Below are 23,326 nucleotides of genomic sequence, written 5' to 3'. Positions count from 1 at the left end.
AGATCCTCTGCGAATAGGTCCTGTCATGTAACAGCAAATTACATGAGTCATGCTCAGGATGAGGAAACAGGAAGGAAAGGCAAATTCTAGCTATTACAGTATACACTGTATGACCATCATGATTACATCCAGCACTCTCAGAATTACTGTCAAAAAGACATTTTTTGGCCTATGTAATGGAAAAATGTCTGTATACTTTATGCTTCTACAGACTGCAGTACATAATGTGTACTTACATTGTACTTACATTAAGCTTTCTAAATACACAGTAATTAAAAAGCACCGTGTTACCATTATATTCACCCCTACATAGTCACTGCATTGGCCTATTTCAAAAAGAACAAAACGTTATAACAGGAAACAATAATGTGACTATTTTTTGAACTGCTTACTTAGCTGAAGCCTTGGTGATTGCATGTGGAAACCTTGTATTTATGGAGGCTTTTAGCATAACAGTGAATAATTAAGTCTCCCTCAAAAGTCTCAGTGAACGAAAGGAATCAATGAAAAATAAAAAAAGGATCCCTCACTTACACATGGGATCACAACGTGGCCATAATTTATGTATTTTAATAGCTTATTAAGTGAATACATACATTATTTATCAACCATTAAATAAAGCCTTTGGTTACAAAATATAAATCCTTCCTAAGTATGTCTTTTTGTAAAATAGCTCCGTGATTATTGTCACTAAGCTCTATTAAAACGCTCTCCCTACTCTCTCCCAGTAGAATTTAGCAGAAGCAGACATTATTCCAGACAGCTTGGAGGTTTCTAACACTCGCACCATGCTGTGCCATAGCAGATAAAATGAATCATCGCAAGCACTGCCAGCTTATGTGTGTGTGTGTGTGTGCGTGTTTTGACAGAAACTTTTGTTGCAGTGAAAAAAAGAGGATATTAAGCCTATCAGTGCTGTGGAAGCAGTGAGCCTTGCAGCAGTGAAGCTGGAATACACACAGTAACTTGCAGCTGTTGTCTCACCTCAGAATGGCACTGCTGGGCATGGATTTTGTCTAAGTGTTTTTGGAATCTATTGGAGTTTTTGCACATACTGGGGTGGGTTCACGGCATGAGTGGATCTATGTGTCTATGTGGATATATGAATTTCTGGAGTTACATGCAAGCACAAGCGTGCATTATCACTTGGTCTCCATGTACATGTGTAAGTGTGTCGTTCTGGCTTTGCGTGGGTGTTGATGAGCATACAGCAAAAGCCAGGGTGTTTCCTGCATAGAGAAATTGTTGGTGCCACCCAACGATGTTTTAATCAGAGCCACCAGAATTTAGTTTCAATAATTATTTTAATTAATAATCAATTTGATTGAGTTTGCATGGAATTCAGAAGATATATGCAGCATAAAACTTGAATTATTATTTTTTGATTAGTGTGTGACCTAGAATGCAAATACTCTGCATATATACATTTATAATGGCCAATGATAAAATTGTCTTATTCCAAGGGAAAAAAACAACAACAAAGAAAACAAAAACAAAAAAAACCTCAGTTTTTGCAACCTTTGAATAAACATGTATTTCTAACTGATAAAATGAGCTACATGCTGTAATACTGTCTGACTATTGAAAATTAGAGATGCACTAAATGATCACCCAGCAACTACAATCATATGTATTTGACAGGCTGCGATGGGCTGATTAATCTTAGATAAAGATTCTGTGCTAATCCGTCATAGCTTGACATGCACTTGTCCAGAAATGTAACTAAATATAGGAAAATATGTCACAACAACTGCAATATCTGTGCTAGATGGAAATATGTCGTGCAAAGGACAAAAAATTAAACACAAATTGAATTATGTAAACTGCGAATGCCAACAGCCAATTATCTAACAATATATCATTTCCTATTTCCTCATTTTGATAGCACTGAAAATAAACGTAGGTGACTACAAAGTCTTTTAATGATTTATTTGAGCTGTTCTCTTTGTTGCAATATTAAAATGACTGTTGTGACATCAAATAAAAAAAAAAAAAAAACAGGAAATGGGGGCACAAGTTTGAATGTATTTTGGATTTTTTTTTCCTAATCTAGTCAGCAGGCCAGACTTCAAAATTATTGAATTATCAAATTATCAGATTTATTATCAAAATCTGGCAAGAAAATTGCAACTGATGCATGTCTACAGAAAATGTATGAATAATGTGCTGCACTTGCACTTGAGTTGTCTGCCATTCAGTATTCCCATATCACACTCTTTGTGAGAAACTATTTCAAAAACTGTACACTGGCATGTCCTCTTTGTTGTAAAGATGGGTCACTATCTTACATTTCACTTCGAGATGGATAAAGACATATTTTTGCTTTCAAGACAGGCACCAGTCCAGAGATTAATGCTCTAGTGATTACGTTATCAGTGTAGCTTTTTAGGTGTTTCCTACCGTGCACCATAAAAATGAACAAAATTATATGTCTTTTATCAAATAAATAAAATAAAATAAATAAAATTAAAATAAAATTATATGTCTTTTATCAAATAACACATAATCTGGCAGCAATTTAAAGACCATTTCAGTGTAAAACCACCAATGAATTTAGCAGTGTTTTGCAAGTCATTTAGTTACATTTCCATTTTCCACCATTTGGCGGATAATGTGATGACAAATCCAACTGCTTTTAAATGATGAGTCTTTTACTTGGGTAATAGTATTAGTGTCAGGCAACTGGATTCCCTTTTACTTTCCATGGCCGACAACAAGTAAACAAGTACTTTATTGATGACTGTTTCCGACTGATTAGCTCCCTAATCCTAAACAAGATGTTGGGTGATCAACACCAATTCTGCCAGAATGAGGTTTGATACTGAACATCTGACATTTGCAAGATTAAACTAATCTGTTTCAACACTCTTTTCATAGAAAATGTCAGCCTTGCCTTCTTTGTGTAACACATCTTTCATTTTTAGTTATGAATGCTGAAGAAAATAATTTATTATAGGACTATAAAGAGTTTATAAATATAAAATGACTAATATCTGTGCATGACTTCAAGTTTTACAGGCGCCTGGGCAGTGACAAAAGTAGAATTAGTCATACAGAAAGTGTCATTACACTTCACAGACATACCACAGCGTACATGTCTGTCCACAGGCTGCATTGAGTTGTTGTAATATCACACCAGCAGATGCAATTAAAGCCCTGAAGGGATTATTTCAAGCTTTAAAATAAAAGTGTGCCCTCAAGGCATTCAAACAACAATGTCTAGAGCCTGCACTATGAGGCTGCACCGTGAAACTTAAGCCTAACGTTAGCATTTCAATCCCTTATAGCTCCTACCTCCTAAATGGCCCAACTCCTGTGTGGCACAACACAAGCAGAACACACACAGGCCCAAGCTTTATCACACAATCCATCAGCTATTGAAGCCTTGTAAAATAAAAAGTTATGGAAAAAATAACAAAAATAAGATCACTAATAAAAAGCAAACAAAGGAGAGGGGCTTTAACGTAACTCTTTGTCGAACTATTTTCTATAAAATCTGCATTCTCCCCATCAACACAATGTATTAATCATTTGCTTTAATTCCGTCAGAACTGCACTGCATCTTTACCTTTATAGTGCTATGGGAAAAAGTGAGCGCTAAATTGGTTTCAAAGTTTTCCTTAACACATCTAAGCTTTGATTGGCGTTAGAGAGCCTTGATTGCTCCCCTAAGACCTTACACACAGTTCTTTTCTACAGCCATGGAGCCATGATGTCATGCAAAGTCCATCAAAGACCACAGCAGTGGAAGGGACCTTTATTACTCCCACAGAGAAAGGGGCTAAGGTCCACCTCTCTCTCTCTTTCACTTGAATGTGCTATGTTTCAGGCTCCTAGCAACACAAACGCCTAAACACGATGTACTGAAAAGTGGCACATGACATCACGGCCGCCGCTCATTTATAATTTATTAAACGCGTGTTCCATTTCTTGTAAAACATTTACACCTTTTTCACATTTGTGTTGTTGAGTCCAGAAACAGTCAAGCTTAATGTGTATTTTGAAAGCCTTACTGTGAGACACTGGTCTGTTGTTGGTTTAGGATTTGCTGCGAGGTTTCAGTGGGAGGACAGAACCCAGAGGGGTACAGACTGCGTCTGGAAAATGGTAGCCAGCCATGGTTCTATGATAAAGAACCCCTTTTTCCCAACAGCCAGACAATTCTCCTCATTGTCACTGCAAGTGTGAACTGTGTTCCAACCACTATAATCCCTTCCATGTGTTTGGGTAGTTGCGGTGTCTGTGATCGGGGGACGGTCTGTCTTCTCAGTAAGTTCAAGCCTACAGACATAACCACTGATGAGTTTGATACTAAGAAGCACGACTACGGTTTGCCAACACACCCAGAGCATATAGCTCAAAAGATGTCTTGCAACCTCTCCCTTCATAGAACTCCAGAAAATATGAGTTGACAACCCTGGCAAAACCACGAAATAAAAGACAAAGTATGCGCTTCAAATAACACACAATATCTTTTATGTATAGTATGTTTGCTGACAATGCATGGTCCTCTTCACAGAGAAAGAACATAACCGCAGTATGTCATTGTGTCTGGATGCTCGGGACAGAGCTGAAGGGGAAGTACTGTTGTTCAAGATGTAAGAACTGGCTGATAATAAAGGACTGTCTCTCTCTTTACATGTGGTTAGCTTTTTTCTGAGGATGTGAGACTCCTGTATGAATAGGACTTTTGTTCATCTTCTCCCAAGCTTTCATCATGTTTTCAATTAAACCTTTGATGTAGAGGATAGTTAAACCTTGCTGCTTTTCATTTATACACTGTTTTTTATTGAAAAATATATAGCTTTTAGGGCAAAGTAGGTAAGCACGATTACCACCTGACCGTGCATGTCCATCTATAAATGTAATCTTTCTACTGGAAGATGCTGCTGAGTGCAGCTGATGGTCAAATAAGGTATTCTTGTGATTATTGTATTTTATAATACTACATATGCATGTATGATCATTAGAAAGAAAGTACAGTATATGCAGTTTGGTGTGTGTCCACGCCTGTGCATTGTGAGCCGTTAGCTTAGGCAGGGTCTCACACTGGTCTGGGCGGTTAAGTAGTGAAAAAGGCTGAGCTGTGACCTCGTTCCAGTTAACTGCTCCCGACAAAAGCAAGTCAGCCGAGTGTTAAGTCTAAGTGGCATATGCCGTCTGACTCAAATCACGTCTTATCAGATGTGCCGCGCCTCACGACCACAGGGCAGTGCCACCATCTTTATGCTCTAAGCCACTGCACTTTCAAATCAAACCACTGTTCCCCACCTTTGCTGAGCAGCAGCAAGAAGCCTCAACAATCTCGGTTATGGAATCACTCATAGTTAACCGTTTACAAGACCACCTGTACAGTTTGGGTTTGGGTGGCATTCGAAATATGTAAAACACAGGTGTCAACAATAACATTTTTGTTTTTCCTTTCTTTATTCTTTAGCATTAATGAAATGAGAATTTTTTTTTTAAAGCTTTGCAATATAATGATAGTATGCAGATACACCTTAAGTTAAGCATAATACTTGTGTGTATACTGCTTCTCTTAGACAGACTAATCAAAAAAGTCAGCCAAAATGATATTTTTTCTTGTTATCTAAAGATATTTTAACATTACAAAAAATGTATTTTCATTATTTTTTGAATAATAAAGAAACAATTAAATCGCACCAGTACGGTAACCTTCGGTTTGTTGGACGCATTTGCCCTCACATCAACTGTTTCAACAAATGAACCACTACAGCACTGTAAATACTAAACCAGCTATAATTACTGTAAGTACAGTATTAAAACAGTTGGCACTAACTGAATCAGTTGTTACTGGTTCTTGACACAGCTACTAAAAATGGTGGGATTGGCTGTGAGGCGGTACAAAAATACCCCAGTATGCTGACACCACAGGATATTTTTCATGAATGCCATAATGTAAACATATTTTTAAGATTAATGTGTACACCTAAAAAGTTATATCAAAACACTAAAGCACGTGTAAAAGATTCATTGAGACAGAGCAGTTTTTCCCCACAACCTGGTACACTGACAGTTGCTTCAGTATATTTCATGATTTACTTTTAATTTTTCAGGCATCTGATTGGTTTATAATTGAGCTAACTGCTAACTAGCCGTTTTTGTTTCTCTGCTCAGTTGGTTGTTGTGTGGTCCTCAGTGTCATTCAGCTTTCTCAAGTCTCCTGTCCCACTATTGGACAAATTAAAAATCCACCATAGTCTAATATCAGCTCTCCACCCCCACACGTGTGCCTCACTATCATCACAATGTAAATCAGTGAAAAACATTGCAGGTTCAGCTGAACCCACCAAAGTGTTTTGCTAACTAAAAATTTCACCTGCAAATAAAGAATACCCCTCCAGGACAGAAATGGCAGTGCAGATGAAAGTGTTGGAATCATAAAGTGCCCAGGAATAAGAAGGAGAGGGTAGGGAGAAGGACGAGGGGCTTTCTAGCAATGAAAGATTTTGGCTGCTTTCACAAAGTGCTCCTAATCCACTCTAAACTCCATTACATGTGGGACACTTTCACTAAGAAGACACAGATAAGCTCAACAATAGCGAGGAGAGCCCATCCAAAAAAAATAAATAAAAAATCAACAAACATAAAGAAGGGCAGCAACCACATTTTGGGGGGAAACTATTTCAATTTTAGATATGGCACCAAACTGAAACTGGGCCACTGTATGCTTTGATGTCTCAATTGTTTGCGTGTATGCATTTAATAGCAAAGAAACCAAAGCTTATTGATGGAACAAAAATGACAGAGACAAAGGGAGAAAATGGAGATGTTGTGACATAGACAAGGATAGAACAAGACTGGGAAAGTGGACAGCCAAAGAAAAAGGATGGATGAATAGAAAGAGACGAGAGTAAGATATGGCAGGGAAAAAATATGCCTCAGATATAGAAGTAAGAGTGACAGAGCTAAACTAGTGTGGAATCCCAGTTGAATAGGACTTGATTAACTGTGCCACAGGGTCAGAGCAGGGTCTCTGTCTGCTGGGGCCTGGCTTACGAAAATGATATGTGTGCATATATGTGTGAGTGTGCAAGTTTTGACTGTAATTTGCACTTTTGAAACATGTGACTGCAATTTGCAAGACACGATATACGTAAATGGTTTTTCTGGTTGGCTTAGGGCAGCTGCACTTCTCTGTGATCTGAAAGGGAGCACAGAGAAAACCTCATGAAACCTAGGATGAAGGCTTTCTGGTTTCTTACAGTATGAAAAATGTAGCATTAATGGGTGTTCATTTTGCCCTAAACACACTACAGCTTCTTGCTACGAGGCTTTTTTTCTTGATCTTGTGTAATAAATACAGTGCACACCTCACATTTACAGAGATCTGCTTTTGCCCCTCGTTAAAAATGGACAGTAGCAAAACTTTTGGTCAACAATATCTATATAGAAGAATTAAGAGTTGTAAAAGGTAGAAGGGTCATTAACTTAAATTTTTGCCTTTTGTAAGTGCCTCTTGTTGGCCCCAACAAAACAACCAGCTACTAGTAACTCACTTTTTTCCTCATTTATTTCTTTGTTTTTAATTTGAATTACAATTATAGAATATATGAAATCCACTTTATGGATATTGGATATATGGTAATGGATATTTAATTTCCTTCATCACATTTCTTCCAAAAATAGCTAACTTTAAAAAACATTTGTTAAAACGCACAATAATAAAATTACAAAGTAACTTAATGCATTTTGGAGTAACATCATATTTAAATCTATATGAGGAAACAGGTGGAATTGATTCTATTAATGTTGTAAATTTGCAATATTGTACTTTGCCTAAAATAAAAAAGCAACCCATGATGTGCATGACGCTCAAACCTCAAATGAAAATGTAATTAAAACTAATGAAAATCAGAATTTGGTCTATAATGAGAGATCTATAGTGCAAAAAACTGTCAGTTCTTTATTAAAACACAACATATAGACAGCAGTCTAAGTTCTCCAAACTTTTTCCTTTTGATACAAAAATAAACCACACTGTCCCTGCAGTGGTTCTACTGACATTTTGCAGACCACACACCTGTTGACCATTTTGGACATTTTGGATGTGAAAATCCTGCTGACAGTGTAAGATGTAGTGAATAAGGTCCCAGTCGCACCTGGCTTACAGACTGATCAGTGACCACCTAGCAACCGCTCACTGTGAGGGATAATTTAGCACTCCCTGACCACTTGCAAGTTGCTGAAGGTTGATCAAAAGTTGCTGGGAAGATAAGACCTGCATATTGCTTTCGCCTATAATTTGAATGAAAGTGATGGATCTGTCTACAAACACCGTCCAAGCTCTCCAAGCTGTACTGAAACTTTGAAAAGTGTGACATAAACCAGAAACGAAGACCATTTGCCTTCAAACCAAAAGTTTTGAAACATGCTGGCACAACTTCACAACTCGTTCTTTCGCACTTTTTTAGTAATACTGCTGCTTGGCCAATATTTGGCAAGCTTTTGCAAACAAACATGAGAAACTACAGACATTCATGGAACTCTGCTAGCAATTAAAGCTATCAGTAGGAGGTCTTCAGTCCAGCATCTTCTCTGTGACCAAATTCAAGGAAAAACTCCCTTTTAACAGGAAGAAACCTCCGGCAGAACCAGGCTCAGGGAGGGGCAGCCATCTGCTGCGACCGGTTGGGGTGAGAAACCTTTGGGCTAACCACGAGAGTTCCAGGTTTAAACTATTTCAGGTATTAGAAAGTGCAAGCAACAGCTATGGCTGTGAGTATCAAAGAAATATATCTTTTGGTTTATCAGAAAGTGAGCAGATAACTTGTTGTCAGTATGCTTACTAATCTCTATAAAATCATCCTTAAAATGTAAACTTTTAAAAGTGTCTCTTAACAGGCCTCACCTGGGGGCTAACGCTAGGACCGTAGCCCATGCCAGGTGAGTTCATGGAGTGAGGGCCCATGGGTGAGCTGATGACAGAGAAGGGTGAAGCCAGGCCATTCATTGGAGAGCTCAGCGTACTGATGGGAGAGTGGAGAGGGCCTGAGGGCCCCATGGACGTTGGGCTGAGTAGAGATGGGTGCATTCCACGGTGGGAGGTTGGTGATCCCAAGGGCGAAGAGGTCACCTGGCCTGATGAATCTGTTCAGGAAAAAAAACAAAAAAATTACACATTTTATCTTGACGATTCCAATGAGCAAAGAAAATCACTGATAATAAACACGGGTAATTCTTACCATCCCGTCATATTTTCTTATGATAATAAGGTCTTTTGAGTTTGCCTTCATAAGATTTTCAAAGCAAAATGAGACAGGAAAAACCTGATGCAAGGCTTCACAATTTGGACCAAAAAGCCACTTTGATAACTAAGTTTTGAATAAACACTCAGAATTCTTCAAAACAACGCTCTCACACTTGGTTTCTTCCAGCCAGGGTCGTTGGCACCGCAAGGCTAGCACATCTGGTAAAGTGTGAAGGCAGTTCTTTAATGTGAGTGCTGTGCAGGAAAATGGACAATTCAGCAAAAAACACTTAAGACAATTAAATCCAACAATCACCAATAGTGGAAAAACCACAAAGTCAGCGGCTGAACGGTTGTGGGTATGGGCAGAATGTCATGAAAAGCTTGTGTACATGAACCGGGTGTTGGTTTTCTTTACTCTGCTGTTTTTCTCCACCATCATTTTTGATGGATTAACATATCCTGGGAAACTTACAAGTAATGCACCAACCATAAATGGACATAGTTTCCAGGTCTGAAAAGTGAAGCCAGCGTAAAAGTGCCTTAAACTCATGTAGTTCCAAAAAAGACTTGTGGTTGCTTAGAAGTGTATGGAAAGTGACATTCGGCTTTCTTAATCTGCAACTTCATTAAACACTTTCCTGATGAGTCTCACCTGCTAGTCTCAGGTCAAACTGAACAGAAGATTAAATCCATTTGTTCAACTGTGGTCCGTCTAAGAGTCACAAAGGAGAATAATCCAGGAAAGGCTTGCTAGCTAATGATTTGTCAACCATAAATCATTAGCCAGCGAGTGCACAGTTTCACAATCTCATTCATCCCTAAGTCACTACATCTGGTTTCCAAGATGGCTATGGCCAAAAAGCTGAAATCACAGATTTAAGTGGGACTTCACAAACCAGTAGGTGATGTCCTGGTGGCAAGATACCCCTTTTAAACTGTCTATGGTCTTCTCTTTAACAGTCAATCCTGTTCCCAGCTATGTGTATAATGCTTAACACAAAGAGCAGAGCACACCGTGAAGTAAAGGCAAACGTAGATATACAATGAGACAAAGGAAAGAAACAAGTGTGACATTAAAAGAAATAAAACACAGTAGAGACTTATGGATATGGGGGGCCATGGATGTGGTAAACACTTAAAAAGACTGTATAACTTTACAAAGCAGTTCTGCTGCTCTCTCACAGACTGCTTCGTTCTGGTAAACTGAAGTCCTTCCTTGAGGCATCTACGAGGTCAGGGATATACACTGGATTTATATTGCATATAGCTTATGAATGGGGTAGTAGTGGGCTCAGGAAAATGACAAGCATGACCTTGCACCACAGCTGAGGAGAATCCTGCAGTGACTGAGACTGAAGTCAGAATGATAAGGATAAGGTCATGTGTACAAAAGCTCATCTGCGCTCACAGCCCCCCCCCCCCCAATCATCAGAGCTACTCTTTATCTTGACTGAGCTTTCCATCTTTCCATCAGCTGTCAACACAGAAGATATGAGACAGGTGAGAACATTAGCAAAGAAGTACTGATATGCTGTGCTATGTCACTGAGACTTTGGCAACTTTGTTGTATGTGTACTGATAACAAACCTCCTGTCTCAACTTTCAACACTGCAGTTCAGTCTTGCATACTTTCCATTTATGACTGAGCCTGCCTTTGCTTCCATCATTCTTTTTTATAATCTCACATCCATCGACCCCATTTTTATTCATTAAATGTCCCACAAAGGGACACACCGTTAAGACACACCAGCTTTTTGAACATAAATGTATTTATAGACATTATAATTTATCAAACAACAGTGGCCTTATCAGTAACTGATTCACATAATTAGTTTTGCAAGCAAAATGCTGAACAATTAAATGTTGCAAAAATGTCCATGAATAATAATAATAATAACAATAATAATAATAATAATAGTGACATATCTCAGTGTCTCCAAAGACATTCCCTCATTTTTGTATTTTAATTTACAACAATTTCTCAATCCATTTTTATAGCTGGCATTAGAGAGCTGAGGTTCACATCAGTTTCTCTGTTGTCCTTAAATACCCTCCTTTATACCCTGTCCTATTTTGACACTGCAAGTTCACTCTGTCTGCTCTCTGCAGTGGGAGCATGGACACATGTTATGTAATGAGTTGGAGTGTGGCTTGTCTATCACGCTCCCACATTTTGTACGTGACCAGGTTCCTCTATTTTCTGCACAGTGGAAAAAAGCAGATAGCTAAACTAGTTAAAGGCAGAGATTAGCAACTTTAGTTTCTTTTAGGAATTCTCCCCATCCTTTTTATTGCTACGTAGCCAAAGTAACAGCCATACAAACTCAAATCATTTAAAGAAAAATGCTACAAAATACATTTGCAGGAGCACTGGTTTTAGCAGCACTCTGCACTGAGTACCAGTGCAGTTTTCAGCTGAGTCAAACCAAATACTTCCTGCACATCTTGCTTGACTCAAAAGAACTTCCTGTTAGAAACGACACACACACACACACCCACACAGAAACACCCTATCCTTTGGAAAATAAACAAACAGACTTGTTAAAAAAGGGGCTAATAACAGCTCTGTATCTAGCTATGTTACTTCAGTGTTGGATCCCATGACTGATACTTCTTGAGCTTCTATCTGTATGATTAGATTTTTTCCTCCAAAAATATGTGCCCACACACACATAGCTCCAAAATAATTCCCATAACCCTTCTTCAACTGGGTTTCAATTCAAGCAGATAAAACGAGAGGCGGTATTAGAGTTGCCAATCTGCCATTGTAGCTCTCAGTGGGGGTGGAGGGTAGGGGAGAGTGGGACTCAGCAAACAGAATCCCAGCAAGGCCCCACCTAGAGGGGGGGATGACAGAGACAGGCTGGGAGGTAGATCCGCCTGTTATGTCTCTTTTTTCCCCTCCCATTCATTCTTTATGTCCCTCTTTCTTCCGACAGCTTTTGGAGAAGAGGAAAATCCAAAGCAGAACACTTTTCCCCTCTAATGTTCCCCCTCTTTATGACCAAGCAGCGAACCATGTGGTCACACTGGATTGTATGTGGATGGTCTTGTTTGGACAAAGCTCCCAGAACATAAAGATTTCTCAATGCGAAATATCTGTGTGTGCGTTTGAGTGTACAGTATGCGTGTGTATGTTTACTCTTGTTGGAGTTGGGTTGCCAGTGTAGGATTACAGCAGGATGAAAAGGACTCTGTCCTAATCCTCCCCGGAGAGGAAAGCAGAAGAGAAAATTAGGGTAGAGGAGACAAGGAAAGAAAGGATAAGGAAACAAATAATGGTTGTAAGGACAGAAGAGTGGAGAAGAAGAAAAAAAGCAGAAAGGAAGATCCAATGAGAGAAAGGGAATCAAGAAGAAACAAAACAAGAAGAATGACAGAAGAAAGGAAAGAAATGACTAGACTGGACAAGAAAAGTAAGCAAGGAGCAAGATGGAAATAAGGTTCCTCTGTACATACACAAGACATGTGCATTTAGGTTTAAATTAAGCTTTGCCAAGTTCTCCTTTGAGATAAAGTCCCGGCTCACACAACAAGATCTCAAATTCCAGTTTCTGTTATCAGTTAACTATAAAAATACAACTCAAAGAATCTCTGTAAAATCTTCAACCAACACTTTGACTTTAAGCCCAACTAATCAAGGAAAAAGAAGTGGAGAAAAAAAAAAGGGGGGGGGGGGCAGCATTGCCACTCCTGCCTGCGTTTCTTCATATAGCCAATTCCATCTTAACCTGTTAAACTGGAAATGGGAATATGCATCGTGAGCAGTCTTGGAAAAACAACCTCTGGCAGCCGTTTGCACTGTATGCAAGATATGAAATAAACCTGTTCAAAAGATAAGAGTGACTGTAAAGCCAATCACTGAAAAAGGGCAGGGCAGGTAAGAGCAAAAATAAAAATTAAGATAAGACTTTATTGAATCCATGACGGGGATTTTTTTTGCGTTACCTCAGCTCAGGTACAGATATCAAAATACAAATAAGTACAATCAATGAAAAAATAAGTAAGATAATACATTATATACAACGGTAGCACACACAGTATGTGATTATGGATATGGTTGTGGAACTATGCAAGACATAAACTATATAGCTTAACATAACTATTGTACCACTACTATTCCTATGTACAGGGAGTGCAGAATTATTAGGCAAGTTGTATTTTTGAGGAATAATTTTATTATTGAACAACAACCATGTTCTCAATGAACCCAAAAATCTCATTAATATCAAAGCTGAATGTTTTTGGAAGTAGTTTTTAGTTTGTTTTTAGTTTTAGCTATTTTAGGGGGATATCTGTGTGTGCAGGTGACTATTACTGTGCAGAATTATTAGGCAACTTAACAAAAAACAAATATATACCCATTTCAATTATTTATTTTTACCAGTGAAACCAATATAACATCTCCACATTCACAAATATACATTTCTGACATTCAAAAACAAAAGAAAAACAAATCAGCGACCAATATAGCCACCTTTCTTTGCAAGGACACTCAAAAGCCTGCCATCCATGGATCCTGTCAGTGTTTTGATCTGTTCACCATCAACATTGCGTGCAGCAGCAACCACAGCCTCCCAGACACTGTTCAGAGAGGTGTACTATTTTCCCTCCTTGTAGATCTCACATTGGATGATGGACCACAGGTTCTCAATGGGGTTCAGATCAGGTGAACAAGGAGGCCATGTCATTAGTTTTTCTTCTTTTATACCCTTTCTTGCCAGCCACGCTGTGGAGTACTTGGACGCGTGTGATGGAGCATTGTCCTGCATGGAAATCATGTTTTTCTTGAAGGATGCAGACTTCTTCCTGTACCACTGCTTGAAGAAGGTGTCTTCCAGAAACTGGCAGTAGGACTGGGAGTTGAGCTTGACTCCATCCTCAACCCGAAAAGGCCCCACAAGCTCATCTTTGATGATACCAGCCCAAACCAGTACTCCACCTCCACCTTGCTGGCGTCTGAGTCGGACTGGAGCTCTCTGTCCTTTACCAATCCAGCCACGGGCCCATCCATCTGGCCCATCAAGACTCACTCTCATTTCATCAGTCCATAAAACCTTAGAAAAACCAGTCTTGAGATATTTCTTGGCCCAGTCTTGACGTTTCAGCTTGTGTGTCTTGTTCAGTGGTGGTCGTCTTTCAGCCTTTCTTACCTTGGCCATGTCTCTGAGTATTGCACACCTTGTGCTTTTGGGCACTCCAGTGATGTTGCAGCTCTGAAATATGGCCAAACTGGTGGCAAGTGGCATCTTGGCAGCTGCATGCTTGACTTTTCTCAGTTCATGGGCAGTTATTTTGCGCCTTGGTTTTTCCACACGCTTCTTGCGACCCTGTTGACTATTTTGAATGAAACGCTTGATTGTTCGATGATCACGCTTCAGAAGCTTTGCAATTTTGAAACTGCTGCATCCCTCTGCAAGATATCTCACTATTTTTGACTTTTCTGAGCCTGTCAAGTCCTTCTTTTGACCCATTTTGGGGACTGCAAAGCTCTCCAGCGAGTAGTGCGGTGCTCTGAGCGGATAATTGGAGGTGAGCTTCCCTCCCTCCAAGACATCTACAGGAAGCGCTGCCTGAGGAAAGCGGGGAGGATTATCAAGGACTCCAGTCACCCCAGCCATAAACTGTTCAGACTGCTTCCATCAGGAAGGAGGTTCTGCAGCATCCGGTCCCGTACCAACAGACTGAGAGACAGCTTCTTCCATCAGGCCATCAGACTGCTGAACACGTCATAGACACCTCAGCTTCACTACTGGAACTTCAACATTATGCACTCCACACTGTATATAAATGCCACTTGTTTTGCACATATTCAACTCTGTATATTTTATATATTATTATTATTATTATTATTATTTTTACTATTTAATTTGTAAAAATGTGGACACACACACACACACACACACGTAGGAAAATATTTAGTATACACATCCAGAAATGCATACACTATTATATATTGTACATATATTTATTAGTTTCAGGTTGGCCATTCTTGTATTTTGCTCGTTTGTGTTGTTGTGTTTGCACATCTCTGTTGCTTGTGGGGCTCGCACACAAGAATTTCACTCGCATGTGCTGTGCCAGTGTGCCTGCACATGTGATGTGACAATAAAAGTGATTTGATTTGATTTTGCCAAAGGAAAGGACGTTGCCTAATAATTATGCACACCTGATATAGGGTGTTGATGTAATTAGACCACACCCCTTCTCATTACAGAGATGCACATCACCTAATATGCTTAATTGGTAGTAGGCTTTCGAGCCTATACAGCTTGGAGTAGGACAACATGCATGAAGAGGATGATGTGGACAAAATACTCATTTGCCTAATAATTCTGCACTCCCTGTATAGACATGTACACACACACACATGTGCACACTAAATATACATTTGTATACATATACATACATATATACCTGCGCATGTCCATACACATAGAAGGTCCATTATGCATGAAGTGGTGACCGTGGATGTTCACAGTGTCCAGTGAGTCATGACATCGTGATTGAGGAGTAATAGAGTCTAACTGCTGTTGGGATGAATGATCTGTGAAAGCGCTCCTTCCTGCAGCGAGGGTGTTTCAGTCTCTGACTAAAGGAGCTGCTTAGCACACTCACAAACTCATGCAGTGAGTATGTGAGTGTGAAGCATACTGAAGCATTCGCGAAATGAGTGGCATCTGCCTCTCTTCATTGGCAGTGAGGCGGTGGAGAGGGTGAGCAGTTTTAAATTCTTGGGGGTAACTGTGACCGAGGACCTGTCCTGGGGCAACCATATCACCTCAGTTGTACGGAAGGCCCAACAGCGCCTCTACTACCTGAGGAGACTGCGGAGCGCACACATTCCCAGATCTCTGATGTTGAACTTCTACAACTGTGCCATCAGCAGCGTTCTGACGTATGGATTTCTAGTGTGGTTCCCCAGCTGCACCAAGGCCGATCAGCAAGCACTCCAGCGGGTGGTGAAAGAAGCTGGCAGAATTATTGGAACAAGTCTGCCAGAGATCAGTAATATCTTCCCCACTCGCTGTCTGAGGAGGGTGCACAGTATCCTGCGGGACCAACATCACCCTGCGCGCCACCTTTTCCATCTGCTGCCCTCAGGGAGAAGGTACAGGTCTATACAGGCCAGAACATCCAGACTGGCCAACAGCCTGTATCCACAGGCTGTGAGGCTCCTGAACTCTCTGCCCCCCTCTCACGGACAATAACCATATCCAACTTCTTAATAGCAATGAACTGGTCTGCATTGGTGCATCATATCTTTATTCTCTTCCCCCTCCTCCCCCCCCCCTCTTTCTTAAATAGATAACTATCATATCTGATATCATATCTCACAGTACAATAATATTGAATGGCTTGCATTGTTGTATTTTGTCATGTTTCTCAGGTCTTTGTCTGAATTTCTACGAACATTATTGCTAAGGATTGTCTTATTGCATTGGAGTCACACTGGGTTAAATATGTACACTTGGGTTTTAAGGGGTATTTATTATTTTCTTCTTTGTTTTGGGTTGTATGGAAGCCCCAAACGCAATTTCATTGTTCTTGACAATGACAATAAATAAATAAATACTAAATACTAAATACTAAATCTGTCCAGGTTCTCTTAGCGTCAACTTAGAAAAAAGGGTGACTCACAGCTGTAAGCCACTTAGAGCGTTGCCGACTGCAGGCTCTCCCTGCCAATTTGTCAAAATCGCTGGGCACACAAAAACAAGTGACAGCTACAAATAAGCAAATTAGAGCTTGTTTTGCTGACAGAGACAAAGTTCTCCACTTATCACCTCTCCACTTCATTCAAAAGTCTCCTACATCTAAACAATGCCTCCCTCCCTTTAGCTTTCCTTTCTTGCTCTTTCGTTCTACTGTTGAGTGTTATTACAAGGGAGAAATTTTGCCAATTTATTATCTAGCTGTTACTCACTTGTGTGTTTAAAGATGATAAACGGATGAGAATCAGATAAGAAGGGATAATGAGATGACAGATCAATGCAAAAACAGGAACATGTTGGAAGCAACCTGTTTACATTTTTTCTGACAGGTGAGCTGCTGCAGTTGTGATTAATGACCACCCTCTCTCCAGAAAAAAAAACGACACCATCTGTTATCTGCACAACAGCACTGGTGTAAACAGTACAAAGAATTTCTGGTCTGTACAGGATTAAAGTGAGTGGGATGTTAAAAGGGGTGCGATTTAACTGGTGCGGAGATGGGTTTGGTTGCTAGCACACGCTAGACAGCACATTTTATTCATTCGTGTAAGCTAACAAATTGTTTTGTAATTTTAGACAGCAGGGGCAAAATCCCATTCATATAGTCTCATTCTAACAGTCAATATTTTAATTTAATCACCTTTACTTCCATAAATTTAACCACTCCTACTCTGGAGAAATCTATAACTTATATTGCACCATATGAAGTTGCGCTTAAATTTTGGATGGTTGCTCCATTTGCTGGTAGTTGAAATCATGTCTCAGAGGTACAGGTATTCAAATATAAAGAAATCCTAACCATGTGGACCTATTTGGAACTGTTCAGAGCACCTTGTTCAATTCATGCCGCAAAGAGATAAGCCAGTTCTAAATGGTAAAAGGGGGATTAACGCAGTGCTAGCAAGGTTTACCTGATAAAACATCTGATGAGTTTACTTATCTACATTGTGCGTACATCTTGGATTTAAACATTTTCAAAGCATCTCAAACAACATGCTGGATCAGTCTGCTTGTTAGCATTAAAGTAAAACAATCAAGCAGGAAAAAAACCCTCGCCGTTCAATTTTCAGCAGCTGATGCACATAAGAACTTGTGACAACATGAAAAGATAAGCAACCACTGTTCTCACATAAAGACTACAAATAACTCAGCTGCCTTCAGAGCTAACACCATTGGTTGCATTCCCTAACGAGCCCATGAGATTGTGTTGCCCCTGCCACCAGCAAGGGATGATGCATTATAGATGGAAAGTGCACCACTATAGTCGGAACAATCCTGAGAGCCGATGAAAAGTGTGTCTTTCCTTTCTTTAGACTGCTGTCTCACAAATGACTTCTCTGGCTTCATATGCTTGTCCTCTCAGCGTCTCATTCACCTTACTTCGGAACAACCTGTTTTGTCTAACCTTTTTAAAAACACATTCACAATCATAGCCATGTGCCTATACAGAGGCAGACAGATGCTCATTTTTCATTCCATGCCTAACTCTGCTCCTCTATTATTCATCTACTAGTGCCACAGTGGAGATTTAGTATAACGCAAGGGCGTGGGATGCTACAAAAACAGAAAGCGAGAACAGATAAATCTCAGTAAATCACATACTTTATGTCCAGTTGCCTTTTAGCTATTAAATCTCCTGAATCATCATCAACAGAATTGACTGTCAGTAGACAAAAATCATAATGCTCTCTCTCTTTCTGTGTTTGTGCATACACCACTGCCAATTTTAGTTTAATACCTCTATAGCTTGTGTCCAATCCCATATTCTCTGAAGACTTTGTTCAGTCTTTCAGTGCAGAAAAAAATGCAAAAACAAACAAAAAAAATATCCAAATGGGCTTGATGTAGACCCTTTGCACAGACGACGTGCTTTCTATACTAACCGTGATTGGCTATGGCTAAGTTGGGGAATGATGGCATAGGTGAGAGACCGGCCAGGAAACAAATGATCATTACACAGACCGACTTTGCAATAAACGAAGCAGTCATGAGTCACTTGCACCTACACTGTGGCACTTTAGTAAACTGCAGCTCCAAAGAAAAAACTGGATAAAAGGGTGGCATGTTAACAATAACACGGGCCCTGTTTTTAATGCACCCCTCTACCCCACACCTTCTGTTGATTTGAGGCACCAAGCAGTATTTTTTTTCCCCTTTTTCTTTCTTTTTTTAAATTCTTCGGAACAACGTTTTAGGACATCGTCTAGGTGAGTCACTTTTGAAAAGCACAGAGCGGCACAGAGCGAAGCCGGAATGAAACACTAGTCATTAGCATTTCTCCGGATGTGTTCAGGAAGAAGAGAGAAGAGGAAAAAAGAGATTCAACGAAATAACCCAGGAGATTCAGTGGGCTGTGGAAAAAAAAAACAGAGCCCAAAATAACATGGGAGTTGGTATTACGGTTTCATTTTTAGAGTTTTTACTGCTGATGTCTCTATTGCCATGACGACAGCGGGCTGATATTTTTCTCAGTCTTCCATAAACCACTTTGTGTATGCGCTTCAAAAACTAGATCATTATTCATTGTTCTTTTTTCTCCATTAAGCTTCACACTTTCTGTGTGCGCGCATGTGTGCTCATTAATTGGGAAATGTCTGTCTACTGTTTTCCACTACATAAACAGACTAATCTGGTGCCCTCAGTTATGTCCAAAGTGTAAATATCTGAGTCTGATATGTTTACTCTGTAGATAGGAGAGAGGAAGTGGGGCTGTGTGTGTGATGGTGTGTGTGTGTGTGTGTGTGTGTGTGTGTGTGTGTGTGTGTGTGTGTGTGTGTGAGTGTGTGTTTATTGTGTATAAAAGATGGTGTAGGGAGCAAGCTTGTGATTGGCTGATGAAATATCAACTGGTTATGCATATAATCGGCGCACACTACTAAAAAAGGTTTTGTTTTACAAACTTATTATGTTCATAAAATTTCTGAAATTTGGATGGAAAAAAATCCTATTCGCATTTTCCACTAGTAAACAACCTGTTCTGGCTCTAGAGCATAAAAAAATCTGAAAACTTCTGTTTGCAGTGATGCAAAAAATATGGATAAGCGAGGAGTTTTCATATATCTAATAAAAATGTAAGTAAGCAAGTAATTTAAGCTATAAATAAAAGCACTAGCTGTTCATATAGCATTGTGGTGTGGTGATTAACACTGTTGCTTCACATCAAGAAGGTCCTCGGTCTAAAACAGCATACTCCAGCTTCCTCCGACAGTCCAAAGATGTGGACTTAGATTAATTAGTGTGTCTAAATTGCCCAACAATGTGAATGGTTGTCTGTCTCTCTCTATTAGCCCCACGACAGGCTGGTGACTTGGTGTGCCCGCCTCTCACCGTAGGGCAGTTGGGATAAGCTCCACCAATCATTAGTTATTATTAATCTCTGACTCTCTTTCACAGTGTCTTTTGTTCTGTCTTCCTCCCTTCACCTCCAACCAGTTTCGGAACATGGCCGCCCCTCCCTGAGCCTGGTTCTGCCGGAGGTTTCTTCTTGTTAAAAGGAAGTTTTTCCTTTCCACTGTCACCAAGTGCTTGCTCAAAGGGGACCTTTTGATTGTTGCTGCTTTCTCTCTATTAGGGGCGACCATGGTTCAGGGGGTTGGGAAGCTCATCTGTACTCGGAAGGTTGCCGGTTCGATCCCCCAGCTCTCTCTGTCCTGGTCGTTGTGTCCTTGGGCAAGACACTTTACCCTACTGGTGCTGGGCAGAGGGGCCGATGGCGCGATATGGCAGCCTTCTGTCAGTCTGCCCCAGGGCAGCTGTGGTTACAACTGTGGTCTGCCTGCACCAGTGTGTGAATGTGAGAATGAATGAATAGTGGAACTGTAAAGTGCTTTGGGTGCCTAGAAAAGCACTATATGAGTGGTTCTTAACCTTGTTGGAGGTACCGAACCCCAGCAGTTTCATATGCGCAGTCACTGAACCCCTCTTTAGTGAAAAATAAAATATGATGTTTTTCAAATTCAAGACATAGATATGCTTTTTACTAGTGCACAAAATGAGCCGTGCATGTCACGGTGGAGGCTCTGCCGAACCCCTGAGATCGACTCACCGAACCCCTAGGGTTCGATCGAACCCAGGTTAAGAACCACTGACCTATATAAATGCAATCCATTATTATTATTCTAACGTCTTCACCTTACAATATAAAGCTCCTTCAGGCAAATGTTGTTATTATTTAGCGCCATATATATAAAGGGAAGCAGAAGAGAACGTTCACTAAATAATCACTGGTGAAACAAATAGTTAGTCATTATATTGTAGCTAATTGAAGCAGATTTTTAAAAATAATACTTATTTTCAAATTCCAAATATTTTACCCTGAAATAAACCCTCTTTCTTCTGTTGACGTGAACTTGGCCTTGTGTTTTCCAGTGGGATTGATGCAATAAATGAGTCAATAAATAATAACAGAATTTATGTATTAATGTACTTCTTGTAAATCTTAGTGGAAAGCTTTGTAAGCATTTATAACTTAAAAATAGTTTGGATGGTGTTTCTCACACATGCCTCAGTGTTACCTCTTTAACGCTGTCTTACTTTTAGAAACGAGTGGTTGCAGACAAAAGAATCTTATCAGCATCTCTGCTGACTATGAATTTAGAAAGGTGTATTATAGGCTCATTAAATGGGTTTTTGTTCTTAGTCCTTTGTTTCCTGTGGTCTTTGTGCTCATTATGCTCCTTGCACAATTAACACTATGCTACAAGATTAAAACAAAATACCATGTTTACATGTTTTTGTCATCTCAGTTTTTATTAGTCAAGTCCTCCATCCTCAATACAGTAAGTGAGGATTGAGGACAGTGCAAGAAGCCACATGGTGATCAAGGAACTAGATGATATGATCAGACAGGCCAGCTGCAACTATACCTCGATCTTTATGACAGTGCTAATCAAAAGTATCCAGACTCTCTTTATACTGTCTGTTTAAGCCCACATCTGCTGGGATTCATGAACCAACTTGTAGATTAAACAAGAGAGTGTAGGAGCAACAGATAAAGGCCTTAATGTGGGATAAGTGGCAGAAAAGAACCAAAACAGGCCACCCATAATTTCACAGTAGGTGGGCTGCTAACAGCCATCATTTGATACACTGTGTTGATATAACCCGCTTCTTTTTGCCTGCTGAAACAACTGCCCTCATTAAAGACTTAATTCTCTCCCTCCCACCTCCCTTTTACTCTTTTCTGTCTCTCACAGGCTTTATTTTCCTCCCATTTCAGTTCATTTCCCTGATAGCATGTGGATAAAAGAGCCAGCTCCTAGGGCATGCTGGTGCCCTCAGTGACTCTTAAGTGTCTGAAGAGGCCATGAAGCTGTGGCTAGATGTGGCTAGGTGCCAGCTAAGCCACAGATTACTGGCACTATTGCTAACAGTGCCCCGGCTGCCAACACTATGATCTGCTGTTATGGCCTAATTGTTCTCTTTAGCTCTGAGGTGATATACCATGTCTCCCTGGGAGCTCCACGCAGAGCACCAACCAGCTCGTGCACAGAGATACAGTTGACTGAGGTTGGGCCAAATTCTTATGTACAGATCATTTCACACACTGCTTGTAACTTTCTGGTCTAACCTTTAAACAAGGCAGATCTGAAGAGTTTGAAGCAAAGCCAAATGCAACTGGTTGAACAACCTGAGAAATTACAAAAGGAACTGTGAGCATCAAATTTAGTTTAACATATTTCTCACTGGGTAAAGACACACTTTAGAAACCTTGCTCATCATGTGAATGCCACTAATCACCAAGCTTATCCTTATCCTTCCCATATTGCTTTATTTAAGTATGGAATTACTTGGTGGCTGTTTGTCAACTGCACTGTAAATTCAGTCATGCTCAGTGATTTGCTAGAATGAGAAGGGAAGGCTTTCTTTGTAACGTGTCTTCAACTAGGGCCATATAGACGCCATAAAGATTTAACCCAAGGAACTCTGAAAAATCAACAGTAACCAGCACCCTCAATTTAATGTAATCTCGCCAATATCATGAGGAAGCAAATCCAGATATTTTATTATTCATTGTCTGTAAGTTAGAAATGTAAACAACTGCTATACAAAACCACAAAAAAGCAACAAAAAATTTGCACACGCAAATACACAAGACTTAGCACCCCCAAAGTAATACTTCTCCACCCCTACTCCAATGACTATGAAGGATGAAAAAGTTTTGAATGTTAAAGGGTGTCTTTGTTCTGTTTTTAATGCCTGCACAAGTGCAGGATCATTAATATCTAATCTGGCTGCAAAACTGCTCAAGGTACATACAGATATGGGACTATTAGCTGGTTACGGATTATAATTTGATGATTAAATATTGAGCTGAAGTTAATTGTATTTGCTTTACTTGAAGAAAGTCAAACACACTCGAAGTACTACCTATAGTAGGTAGCTTTATTTACACACC

The 23,326-nt window shown here is 39.8% G+C and overlaps 1 protein-coding gene across 8 annotated transcripts in view; it reads right to left on the bottom strand.

The window, feature by feature from the left end:
* Positions 1-23,326, bottom strand: part of rxraa (retinoid X receptor, alpha a) — a 107,334-nt gene that overhangs the window by 31,840 nt on the left and 52,168 nt on the right. For all 8 annotated transcript variants that reach the window (XM_026174287.1, XM_026174286.1, XM_026174288.1 and 5 more), the window contains one exon: positions 8,873-9,111. In XM_026174287.1, the coding sequence (XP_026030072.1) occupies positions 8,873-9,111 (239 nt within the window). The remainder of the gene's footprint in view (positions 1-8,872; positions 9,112-23,326) is intronic.

Source organism: Astatotilapia calliptera, chromosome 7 (genome assembly GCF_900246225.1).
Source record: "Astatotilapia calliptera chromosome 7, fAstCal1.2, whole genome shotgun sequence".
In the NCBI taxonomy this organism is placed as follows: domain Eukaryota; kingdom Metazoa; phylum Chordata; class Actinopteri; order Cichliformes; family Cichlidae; genus Astatotilapia; species Astatotilapia calliptera.
The sequence above is the reverse complement of the archived record's forward strand: the minus strand, read 5'-3'. Positions and strand labels throughout refer to the sequence as shown.